The sequence below is a fragment of the Balearica regulorum genome, chromosome 8 (assembly GCF_011004875.1).
Source record: "Balearica regulorum gibbericeps isolate bBalReg1 chromosome 8, bBalReg1.pri, whole genome shotgun sequence".
Classification (NCBI taxonomy): Eukaryota; Metazoa; Chordata; class Aves; order Gruiformes; family Gruidae; genus Balearica; species Balearica regulorum.
This window is the reverse complement of record NC_046191.1, coordinates 31497566-31510173: the sequence shown is the minus strand read 5'-3', so window position 1 is coordinate 31510173 and position 12608 is coordinate 31497566. Positions and strand designations below refer to the sequence as shown.

Genomic DNA, 12608 nt, shown 5'->3' with positions numbered 1-12608 from the left:
TCCCCTCCTTCGGCTTAAGGCCATTCCCCTTGTGCTGTCACTCCCTGCCCTTGTCAACAGTCCCTCTCCAGCTTAATAAACTATGAAATTACGTAGTACCCAGGAATAACTTTTACTGCCCTGAGAAGTTGTTTTGGGTATGTTTAAAAAGATTGAGTCAACAGATCTTAATTTCATTAATTGAACATTCTGCTCGACAGGGTGCTGGGCCATCTTGTGTAGACCGTGCTTTTGCCAAGAAAGGTTGGACTAGATGATCCTTGAGGTCCCTTCCAACCTGGTATTCTATGCTTCTGTGAAGATAGCAAGAAAAGGGTCTTTCCTATGGGAAGATATTGGGTGTTTTAGGGAGTGGAAGATGGTGATTAATACCTTGAATTACACCCAGAACCAGGCAAGTGGCTGGTGTGGGTTGGGATCGCTGTGCTGCTTCTTGTGGCTCTTCCCACCTGATGTATTCGGCTTTCGCTCTTGAACTTTCGGAGGTGTGGCAAAATGTAGGGTGGTCTGCAATGCTGAGAAAGGATGACGTATTCCTGAGCTGATAAAGGCATTACAGGAGAGATAGCTGTCCTACGGCTGCATCCAATCACCGCTTTGTGCCGCTGCCTCTTGCCGTGTCTTTGGTGGTGGTGTGCCCAGCCAGCTGTCTATACCTCCAAATCCCATAGCTCTGAAAGACCCCAGAAGAGCCCAAGAATGCAAACAGTGCTGTTAAAGGGAGCACAGGTCATACATTCCTAATGGAAAAATTAAAAAAGTAAGTGAAAATAAAAACACATTATTGCCCAACAAAATAACCTAATGTTTTGCAGTGTACTACTGATAAGAGATGGCCAAGTTAGGGCGCTCCACCTTCAGCTCACAGTAAGCTTTTTCCCTTGCTGCTGTTAGACTCCATTATGAGAGATAAGCAAAAAATCTGACTCAGATGTTTCTGGTCTTTCTCAATTTCATAGTCCTAAGGAGTGTTAAGGAAACTATCCTTTTGTTGTTATTTTTTCCCTGAAGACGGTTCCGTAGAGATACTGTCTGTCTCAGTAATGTCAATACTGCATAATGTCAGGGATACGCTGTATCACAAGAATCACCAGCGTGACTCATTCATTTCCCTCTCCGTAAAGCTGGGGGGAGCCCAGCTAATGCGCTGCTAAATCGATTGCCAGCCCCCAGGCAACTCCTCCAGTCCCAGGAGTGGTGCTAAGGCCGTGTTTAGTTCTCCAGGTTGTTGTGAAGTTCTACAGTGAGACCTACCTAGAGAAGAAGAAAATGGTGTGGCATTCCAAGAGACAACCATCATATGGCTGAGAAAGATGATCAAATCCTTCGTTGCTTATAAAGGGTAATTAGTTTTAAAGAGTAATTAGAAACTGAGTTATTCTTCCACAAATGCAGCAGAGAAGGACATCACCTTTCAAACTATTACATAGATCACCTGGATTTACATTACATATAATATCCATATGGAGACAGCAATATAGCTTTTGTTTTTCGTGTCAGTTACTAGTTCATTATAAATTGGTTTATTTTCTCTCATTTTCAGATCAACATCGTGTTTACATCATCAGATTAAGTGTTGCAGTTCGGTATTGTTGCAGGCAAACACCACCCCCACCCCCCACCCCCTCCCTGGGTTTATTCTTGCAGTCTCCAAGTGAGTGAACAAATGCAGGCACTGATTTTCCCCCTATTGATGGAAGGTATCCTTTCGGAATACCAACGGACAGTAGGCTGATACCGCTGCCTTAGCAGAACCACCATTGAAACTGAGAGAAGCAAAAGAATGGTGTCTCTTCCTTTTTCATGCTTATATACCCAACCTTCCTTTTTTTTTTTTTTTTTTGCCTTTTTTTTGTTTTTTGCCCCTGTTTTGCTTTGGGGATTGAATTTCCAAACAGTTGACCCAATAAAAAGTGTGATTTGGAAATACTTTGAGGAAGTTTATGGTGATAGAAGCATATTTAAAAAACATGGTTTTTTGCAAGTCATCCTAGATTTTATTGCATCCTCTGTTTCTCTTTGTTTGCTGTTTTGGTTTTTTCCCCCCTTGAAATCAAGCAAAAATTAGCTCTCATTCATTCCAGGCACTTCCCTTGCATTCCTTGCAGAAGGAATTTTGCGTAAACACTTCCCTTATATAAAAGGCACGTTAAAAAATCACGAACAGCAGATTAGAAGTTACGGCTCAATTTTCTCTCTAAATATAGCTCAGTGTTTGGTTGTTGAGAGGAGTCAGCAGGAGCACTGGGAGTGAGCGTGCGTCCAGGGGAGCACAGCCCTTGCACGCGTGGCAGAAATACTGACCTCAGCTTGAGCGGTACGTTGTGCCCAGCCTGAGCACAAGGAGAAAATGTTCTCTTGCCCTCTGGACATCTGTGTTAAGCTGGACCAATTCCTGTGTGTGTTTTTTAGGGAGTGTCTCATTTCTTTTAGTTGCATAGATATAATAGTAGCTGTAATACAAGACCTGTAGCCCAGATTTTTAATAAAAGACAAACTTGGAATAAGACAAATGGGGAGGGTAGAAGAGTGTGTGGAAATATTTCAGGTCTCTGATGTCTGAAGAATCACCTCATTATCATGTAGAGAGCTCTTTGATAACTTGTGTAAGAACCTGCCTTCTCTTCCCCTACATACATACCATTTGTGCTTTTAAAATAAGGTTATTAGCAGTCAAATCAAGACAGGTTAATCTTTAAATCGTATGTAAATACAGAAGCTTTTCTCATTGTGGTATATTGAAGCATTAAACGTAGATGCAGCTTTTCACAGTAGGGGACTAGATCAGCACAGTTAAGCACTGAAACAGTTTGTCTCCCAAATCATCTCCTGAGAACAGAATTTCCCTTTCACTGTACTGCGTGATGATGAATAGGGATTTAGCGGCAAAGGATTAGGCGAAGCTCAGAGTAGTGGCTGCTGCTGGTAGTCTGACACGGCTGATCAGCTCACACGGTCCTGAGCTTCTTTCCTCCTCTGGAGTTGACCTGTACAAATTCCAGGGGAATTTGTCCAGGGAGCCCTGAGACTTAGCTGCCTTCTGTGTTTCCCAGCAAATGGATCTCGTGTCAAATGATTTCTGTGTCAGATTGCTGTTAACCATCTTCGGTATAAATATATACTAGCAAGTGTTGTTTTCTGGACTTTTTGGACTGCATTCAGTCCTTTGACCTCCAAGTTAATGCTTTCATTTTTTTACTTCAGCATCGTGGGACACACTGTTCTCCTGGAAGGTATCAGTAGTTTGTAGTTTTAATGTATAATGCATGAAATAATCTCATTTCAGAGCCTTCAAGCATGCCTCAGTCTAGACTGCGTCTCACAGTCAAACTCACTTCTTTACCTCAGCCACTGAGCTACTTGGACTAGTCTGCCAGGTTTAGTCCAGTTTAGCTGGCACCACACGCCATTTCCTCCTCACCCACATCATTTCAGTCTTAATTACTCTTTATCTCATCTTCCAAGCAATCATACTGTGGATTGATGTTTTAGTTTGGGAATGTGCCATTATTATTGTACTAATTACACACAGAAATGTCTCACCTTTTCCATGAGGCTTCTGGCAGGGAGTCCACTGGAAGATGTGGCCACGGACCTTTCCAGGACTTCGCCATGGTGCTCCAGAGGTACCGGCCTGGCAGCCCCAGCCTAATCATCGCACAGCGGTGATTTATTATGTGGTATTATGGTGGGTTTGTGCCTGGCCAGCTCCAGTGGTTTTGATGGACAGAAGATGTGCTGTGGTCCTGCCTTCTTCTTTTTTTCTTTTATTTATTTAACTACAAGAATTTCTCCAGCCTTTCCTTTTTCTCCTTTTTTTTTTCTCGTCCCAGGCTAAAGGTCAGGTGCAAAGTGACCGTCGGTAGAGATACTAAACCTGATGTGCTGTAGGGTGCTTCAGACAGGTCAGCCAGGTAAACATGTCATTGCGCTCTCCTGCAGGGCCCGACCTCCCTGTGCAGCGTAGCTGGTTCGTAAGTCGTTTAACAGCGCTCTGGAGAAAACTTCTCAGACAACGTCATAATGACAGCAACAATAATAATAATACCACTTACAATTTTGTATTTTTCATATATTTTGCCGTTATTAATCTTCCCTGGGAGGTAGATAAGGACTGTTAATCCCTCTTTGGGGAGGGAAAGAAAAATATGGAGAGATATATCTACCTTGAGAAAGTAAGTCAGGTGTGGGTTTAGAATGAGAAGCCTGGAGTCCTGGGCCCCAATGTGAGTCTCTTCATGTGCCAAATGTCAATGTTTAATGTGCTTCTTGATGTTAATTAATACCTTTTGTTAGCTGGTCATACGCTCTAAATGAAAAGCCAGTGGACCATGGGTGAAGGTAGCGATACAGATATATAATTGCTGTTTGATTATTGTTTGTATGAAGCCTGGACTAGCTCTGGTACTCTGATGAAGCTTTTGCTTGATAAAATTTGGCTCTGCTTGCATTAGCTTGCGGGCTATTTGGATAAAATCCCTAAATCAAACCAGAAATCCATATAAATAATTCTAAGTGCAAAGGATTCCTATACAACTGCTGTGCTAATTTGCTTGAAAAATATGCTTGACCTTTTTTTTTTTTTCTCTTCAATACCAGTTGAAGTGATAAATGCAATAAGTTTAAAATGCACTTCACAGGTAGTGTTGGTTAGGGTCAGTTTATTATGGAACTTAGCTCTCAATGGCATTTGCATGGTCTAAATGCCATACAAACATTATTCAGTTGTCAGATTAACAGCCCCAGGGAATATATATATATATATATCAGAGACATTTACGATGGCAAACAGATTGTTAACGCTTGTCCCTTCAGCAGCAGAGGGACCTGTTTGTGTTGGTTCCACTCAAGGGCACAGGTTCAGGAGAGGTTGGCCATGGCCCTGGGGCAGGTGTAGGAAGGTCCCTGGTACCCGGCCCTGCTCTTCAGCTGCCGCCGCCTCCCTCACTTGTGGTGTTGAGTTGTTGATGGGCGTCTGCCGTCACTGAACTGGGAGGAGATTAAATATGGGTCCCCAAAGAGAAGGGATGAAGCGGGTGGCAGAAGCCTGCTGTCTTTCAGGAAATGATGCTCTAAGTCAGTTTAGGAATTTCTGCCTTTTCCTTCTGAATGGTTTCTGTAGGGAAGTCTGTGCTGCAAACTCTGCGTGCATTAGGCTGGAATAGCCATTTGCATGTCGTGGAGCTCACCTGTACCACCCTTTGCCTTTGCAAATAGAAAAAAAAATCTCCTATTTTGCTAAAAGAAAAGGATGGATAAGGAAGAAATATACTCAGCTCTGTTTTAAACCTCAGTCAGTTATATTGGGTTCTACATACAATGTATACCCCAAATACGCTGTTAAATCTATTTTTTCAACAGCCAAAGGCTAGATTTTCCAAAATCTTACAGTAAGATTCAGTATTACTTTTACTTGGTAGCAGTACTGGCTCAGGGATGTCTGGCTCTTTCCTTGTTCCTCCGTCCCGCTGCCTCCATCACCCGTCACACCGCAGCTCTTTGTGGGGCCGTGCCATAACTGTGCCGGTAGTTTGGGCTGGTCGGAGCCCTGTCCTGCCTTCGCCTTGGGAAAAACACAAACAAGCAGAAAATCATCCTGGCTCTAATGCAAATTGTTGGCAGACAAGAAGGAAGTCCATGAAGCGAGATATTTCTGCCAGAGAGTTGACAGCTGAAGGAAACTTAGCCGAAGAGAGGAAATAACTTCCAGTGCCCTTAGAAAGTGGAAGAGGCAGTATGGAAAAGAAATATGAAAACATAAATTTAAAAAGTGAATTTAACTCATTAAAATTCAAAAGAGAGTAATGAGTTAATTTAACAGGCTGCAAGGAAATCTGGAAGGGACTGAGCTGAATAATAATAAGTATGTACCTGTAGGCTGGCATCCCAGCAACGCTGCTGTTTAATCTTTTTCAGGTTCATACGGTTTTTAGAAATCAAAATGGACGGATTTGTTTTAGGCAGCTTCATGCCCTTGTTTAGCTGTAGTTTCAGGTTAATGTAAAACCTGAAATGAAGTGCAAACTTGACCCAAACCCTTCAGAATTGCAAGCATTAATAACCATCTCAAGTACACAGAACAGAATTAATCAAGAATATGGTTTTAAAAATCCGGGGAGTGACTTCCAACGGGTTGGGGAGCTATCGTCTGGCTTGCTCTTCTACCCTTTATAGTTTTAGAGGTGAGGCTACTAAATAGTTTTACTTCCCATGAGCTTTAAAGATCATCTAGGGGAAAAAACCCTTACCAGCAGTTGTTGTGCGGGAGCAGGACTAGCCTTTTGTGTGGCGCACGGCTGATTTGGGAGGGCTGGGAGAGGGGCCTTCGAGTGCTTTCTGCTACGTTTGTTTTCATCCCTAAAGAAGCACTGAATGCATTTGTAAGGGTTCCTCCTGCTTTCGCAGTGACTTTGCTGTTAGGCTGAAGGAGACCGGGGCGATAGCACTGCCCTCCTCTATTATTCGTGCTTACAGTAAATAATTCAAGCGGCAGAGCTGGCAACAGAAAATGAAGACTCTGAAGTCCTCAGCTTTTCTCTGCGGTGGGTTGCGCATTTACATTGAGGGGGAGCGCACACCAGCGTCACCAGTTTGTTGGGAATGCCTCTGCCTCAGCAATTCCAGCCACGCTGACCTCTGCCACCGCTGGGAGAGAAACGTTGGCTCTCTCCAGCAGGACGGCTTTTGGCGTTAATCTGCAAAAATGAGTTTACAATCTCGCCTGCTTTCAAATCGGGAGAATGCGGTGCAGCTGCAGATTGGGGCATTTACCCCTGTAAGTATGTATGCTAAAGCGCATCAAGCTCAGATTTTTCCATGCATTTGGAGGATTATTTTAGGAGAAACACAGGTGCATACACCCACTTCTTTGGGGAAAAAAAAAAAGGCCATGTTATTTGATATTTTAAATAATAAAAATAAAACTTGGAGAAGCAATTGCTGAACTATAGATCAACCTGAGCCCAGCAATTGCTTTTCTCGAATGGTGTGGGGCATTCCTGTGAGCTGTGGCTTAGCATTCAGCGCTCATTTTGACTCCAAACCCACTTCTAACCGTATTTACCTTCTGGTGTCTAAAACTGGAACAGAGTTATGAATAAAATGGCAGCCTTCTCGAAGTAAAGTAAGCAGTAAGTGCTTTGCTCCTTATTTTGCTGGGATACCCACGCATGTGAGGGTGGGCAGCCGCTCCCTGCCTTTCGCTCCATCACGGGCATTTGACGAGGCTGAGGATTTTGGCGCTGCAGAGCGGCTTCCCAAGGGCAGCGGTGAGGTCTGTGGGGGCTTCAGGTGGCACTGCGGGGCACCGGGCATGTGGGCTGAAGAGCCGGCCATCTGCTGCTCTCTGATGGTCGGCAAGTCCTTGTGGGTGAGGAGAGAACGTAGCTGTGCTTTGGAATTCACAGCCTTTATCTTGTAAACAAGCGTTTTTCACTGGTTGTGGTTGAAACAGTTCTTACAGGTCATTACTGGGTAAGGGAATTATGAAGAGTGTGATACTACCGTTACTCCTTCCCATTTGGGGGCAAAACCCCTGTAAAACTTACCTTGAAGGCTGCCAAATGCCATTCCAAGTACTATGAAAGGAGTTTTATGTTTCCTTATCTGAAGACTGCTGTGATCTTCCCAAATTCATCAAGACATGAAAAGCAAGTCTCAGAAAACGCCTTTATGTTTCAGAAATGCGGTGGCAGGAAGGCAGCGCTTAGCAAGAAGCTGCGCATACCTCACATACGTAACGCTTTCCTGTCTATCAGAAGATCCTATCCCCGTCAGATAGCAGCAAGACATTCCTGGGGGTGGAGTGAGAGTGAATTTATCTTGGGAGTGAGCAGGATTTTGCTCTGCTAAGCTAGCTGGTTTGCTCAATTCAGGAATTTTCCATTCATCTCTCTTATCCACTAGCACATAAATCCCAACAACTGTAATTAGGGCTACATACCTTAATTAGTTAACAGTTTTCTGCAGCTCACCTGTCCTTCTGCTGGCTCTCTTCTGTCGTCCTGACTGCTTGGTTGAAGTGCTTTCTCCAAAAATCCCTGCTTTGGAGGTATGCTTTCCAAACTGTGTCACGGAGGGGGCTGCGTTCCTGTTCCTTGAGGAAGGCTGCTGCAAGGTAGACGTGGCGTTATACAGAGAAGCGCTGTTTGATTTAAAGAAATATGAAACTGCACTACGTGGGTTTTATTGTCTTTTGATAGATTATTCATCACTTCAGCACTCAGAAACCCTGGCTGAGGGGAAGGCTCTGTACTGAGATGCTGGGAGGAGTGTGCAGTGCGGCCTGAGGAGGTGATGAAGGGCATCTTTCCGCTTGCCTTTTCCTTTCCAGTTCCTCTGGTGTGAGCATGCTGCCACTGTGTCTGGGTGGACGTATTTGCTTCAGCCAGTTTAATTCAAAAGATTTAGTTTTAACTGGCCTGATACTTGTGATTTTGTGTGCTGATTCAGGGTAGAGCACAGACTTAGCACGGATGTAAAATGCAGGTTTGTAGGGATTTGCGGGCAGCTCGGCTCCATTAGCTTGAAATAACAGCTGAAAAACATCCTTTTAAAAGTCAAGATATGTATTAGCCAATGTCAAAGATCAGTTGTTGGTTCTTGTGATTGCTAGGTAGAACATGCCAAAATTACAAGCCCTCTGTTATGAATAGATATGAGAAGAATTATTCAGCCAATAATACAATAGTAACAGGTAGATTTAGTGCTGTTAAATCATCACAACCCTTCTGTTTAAGAGAAAAAAAAAAAAAGATAATATAGGTTCTGGTCCATAATTCCTTATAAATAGAAATGCCTGCTGGCTAAATGAGGGAAGGGATCCGAGCAGCTGCAGCTGCGACGTACTTCTGATCATTTGCATTCTCCACCTCCTGCCCTTATTGCAGAATTAAATTGGTCTCTCATTAACATGGGAATGTTTGTTGCTACACCGCCTGCTCTCTCCCCTGTGCCTACATGACTATTCCAATATCATTTCAGTCCCTGTTGGGAGCCTCCGGAGCGGGTGCCAGCGGGGCGGGAGGGGTTGTGGGAAGGGAATTTCTTTACCTCGTACAACAGGTGCCTTTGTCAGCACACCTCGGAGGCAGCCAAGGAGGAGCCACCCTTAGACTCACGCTTCGAACTTGTGCTACGAGAAAAAAAATCAAGCCACCCCACAAGGCAATGAAAGCGAAGAGGAAGCGGTCATTTAAAGGGCTTCGGAAAACCCGAGTGGGATTTAGAATAGCAGGTATGATTTTTGTATAGGTGACACAGAGAGCGATCTCCTCAGCTGGATGTCGCTTCAGGACCAGAATCTAAAGTTTCTCTGCCGTGGGAATTAATTGGAAAAAATTTGCAAGCCTTTGAAGAAAATTTTTTAAAAATGCACTGTAGGAGCATTTCAAGGAAAAAATACCTTTCCTTCTCCTGCAAGGGTTAAGCATGATCAGAATCTGCTGTAGTCTCAAGGATTTAACCTCAAGTGCTGCATTTTTTTGTTTGCCATAAGCCTATTAGAACTCTCTCTGTTTCCTAGCAATAACATGTAATTTCCCCCCCTATTTAAGTGAAAGAGATGTTGGGGTTTTAATCCTGTATGCTACAGCTGTTGCTCAAGTTTCCTATTCAAATGCAAATAGCACCTGGTGCTATTTAGATACCTGTGTAATCTTTGATAAAGATACTCCAGGAGCACAGGAAAAAGAGAAAAGCAAGGTGGGTCTGACCCTGTTTATTCTGGAAAGCGAGAGCATAACCATATGCTACCGGCAACCTGAACTGGAAATTTCTGCCAGATTAGCTACATCCAGCACATACTCTTTTTGGAGACAAACGCACGGCTGAAGCGATTTATGTTTCTTGAGCAGGTATGATTGTTCACCAGGAAGAACAAAAGGCTTGCGGAGAAGATAAAAATATAGTGGATGAGTCTAAGCAGAAGTGCTGATTTGGTCAGGAGTTTTACCTTGCTTGAGTCTCCTGAAAGGAGTTTCTTTTTGGGATATTTTGTTTGTTTCTGCAAATCGCTTATTGTTTTCTAGATTTTCATCTGTAGTTTTGAAAATATTGATTTTTTAAATATTTTTTTTCAGATTTTTTTCCTTGTGCTTTTTTTTTCTGTGTCCGATGTTACGATAAATTAATTGGAAAGTCGGGAGCAATTTGGAAGGCAGCTACACTGTTTAGGACTCATAGATGAGATACCATACCACTCCATGTTTAAAAGCAAACCAGTCCCAGATTCAGGTTAAAAACCTTCTACTGTGGGAACTTCCAATTGCATAAATTGGTTTTATTTCACTTGTGGAGGTGAAATTATTCCAGGAAGAGCTTACAGCCTTCGTTGCATTTTGCACGGCTGTTTTACCCTGCATTGCAAGTGGAAACAGAAGGATCTTTTTGGAGGGTTGTGACTTGATGCCATTATCTTCCTGCTAAAATCAAAAAGTTTCTACGTGACATAAGATGCAATTCAGATCTGCATAAAAGAGTGTTTTTTTCAAGAGTTTAAAGGAGAGATTTAGAAACTTGTGGAAAATTCTAGGGAATGTCTGAAAGAAATCATCATTACACCGGTCTGTGAATTTACGAATAAACCAAAAGAAGCAGTTCACTGGAAAATGAGACTCTGCTAACAAGAATATCAGTTTTCTGAGGGAGAAAACTGGATATAAAGAATAAAAAATTGCTCCAAAGTTTGAGAACAGAAGTGATTCCAGTCCTGCTGTCAAGCACTGACGGATCTTTTCTTGCTTAATACTAATCTGGTTTGGCTACTGCTTTTTCATCTTCAGCCTAATACTGGAATTAAAATAGGTTTCCTGGCTTTCCCCAAACTTCAGCAAATGCCTTCTACAAGCTGGGTGTTGGGAACGTGAGCAGGTGTTTCGTATGTGCTTCCCGTGATGACCAAAGGCACCCTCGAGAGGAAAAACCACACGGGAGCTGATTTGCTGGGTCATATTTTCTCTTGTGACACTCCTTCCACATCAGCTTCTTCAGGTGGGTGTGAACAACTGACACAGAACTGAGCCAAGGTTCAGCCTTGGATTCTCAACCTGCTCTGGCCGCTAACGGCAGCTTGCCGGCAAAATGATGGAAGAAATCTCCATAATGGTGGCTTACGATGCGCATGTTTTTAGCCAGCTGTACGATGAAGACTTTCTGGCCAATCTGGTGGCAGTCAGCAAACCCAAATCTGTGGTAGGTGTTGCTCTTGCTCCTTTGCCAATAATGCTTAGGTCATACTCTTTCCAGTAGTAAAGTTCTTTTGCTGAAAGGTCTCTATTAATTATTTTCTCTATTACTTTTTCAGAAATTTGCTTTCATGCATCAACAAAATTAAAATAACATTTTATTTCAGAAGAGATAATATTATTAAAATAATATCTTTCTGGGCTACTTAGTTTACAAGGTGATTTGCTCAGTAGGATAATAGTTAAAATAACATTTTTGAAATAATATTGGAATAATTGAAATAATGATTAAACCTGAAAATGACTGAATTTATCTAACCGTGGCATCAGCACTAACTGATGTAAACACGGTGATGTGTTTTAGTGTGTCAGTTAAAGGTTCAGGCCAGATGCTAAGTGTACACCCCGGTCACTGTCATCACTAAATCTAAGAGAATCTGTCCCATATGGAAACGGTGATTAAACACTTCTACATGCTCTTTTGAAATCAGCATAAGTATCTGTAAAACCTTTTTAGTTAAACCACCGCTTTCTTTTTTTCATAAATAGCGTATCTTGTTATGTAAATGACATGTATAGTGTGGTTGTCTTCCACCCTCATGGAGATCCCAGCACTTGCACGGAGCTGTGTTGACGACACTAGTTTTGACTCTCCAGTTTGGTGCCAAATGAGCCCATGTGCGAGCCAGCCTGCCTAGAATCAATCAAAAGAAGTCTTTGAAATATAAAAAGGCTTGTATAGGTGTTGAGCTGAACTTGAAAGCAGATGCAGTTATAAATTCAGTATAAATACAAATCAGACTTACAATTCATCAATCCAGTTAAGCATTTGTGTTTGCAGATTTTGGTCTGTATATGTGTTTGTATCCAGGTAGTTCATTAAGCTGTGACAAAGGGAGGTGTTCTCAGAAGAGGAAAAATTTGCTTTATTGCTAGCTTGTGTAAAACCTCTCTAAGCCTATTTCCCGCTGGGGTTTTTCTGCCTGTCCATGCTCAGGAAATCTCGGGTGCTTGAACTCATCCCCTGCATCTTCCATAGACTCTGGACCTAAACTGCAGTTCTGCCCAGTCCCCTTTGTTGTGACTCCTTTTTCTGCCTCTGGCCTCCTCTAGGCTAGAATTTACAATGCCCGTTAGAATACTTAGCTAATAAGTATAGAAATCCGGTCTAGACCAAACTGTGTACTTTAATGTGACCTTCTTGGAGACTGGGCTCCAAACAGGCTTTAGCTTAACCAGCATATGAGGAGTTGCATACTTCTTCCATGCTGGAAATTTTTGCATACGTGGTACACCTTCGTTCATTGTCCAGCCACAGCCTTTCCTCTTTTTCTGCCCAGTTGCTATGACATTATTTCTTATTTTGACTGCAAGCCCAGAGTAGTATCTTTTCTGCAATACGATTAAGAGGAGCCAGGTGCCCAG

At 42.8% G+C, this 12608-nt stretch overlaps 1 protein-coding gene across 20 annotated transcripts in view; it reads left to right on the top strand.

Annotated features, from left to right (window-relative positions):
• Positions 1-12608, top strand: part of RABGAP1L (RAB GTPase activating protein 1 like) — a 246713-nt gene that overhangs the window by 202372 nt on the left and 31733 nt on the right. The window contains exon 1 of one of the 20 annotated variants that reach the window (XM_075760489.1): positions 7827-8050. The exons of 17 other annotated variants lie outside the window; for them this stretch is intronic. Coding sequence is in view for 2 of the 3 variants with exons in the window: in XM_010309359.2 (XP_010307661.1) it covers positions 11080-11190 (111 nt within the window). In the remaining variant the exon portion in view is untranslated. Of the gene's footprint in view, positions 1-7826; positions 8051-9079; positions 11191-12608 lie in introns of those variants that run through there. 2 more of the 20 variants (XM_010309359.2, XM_075760490.1) reach the window with 2 other exon arrangements.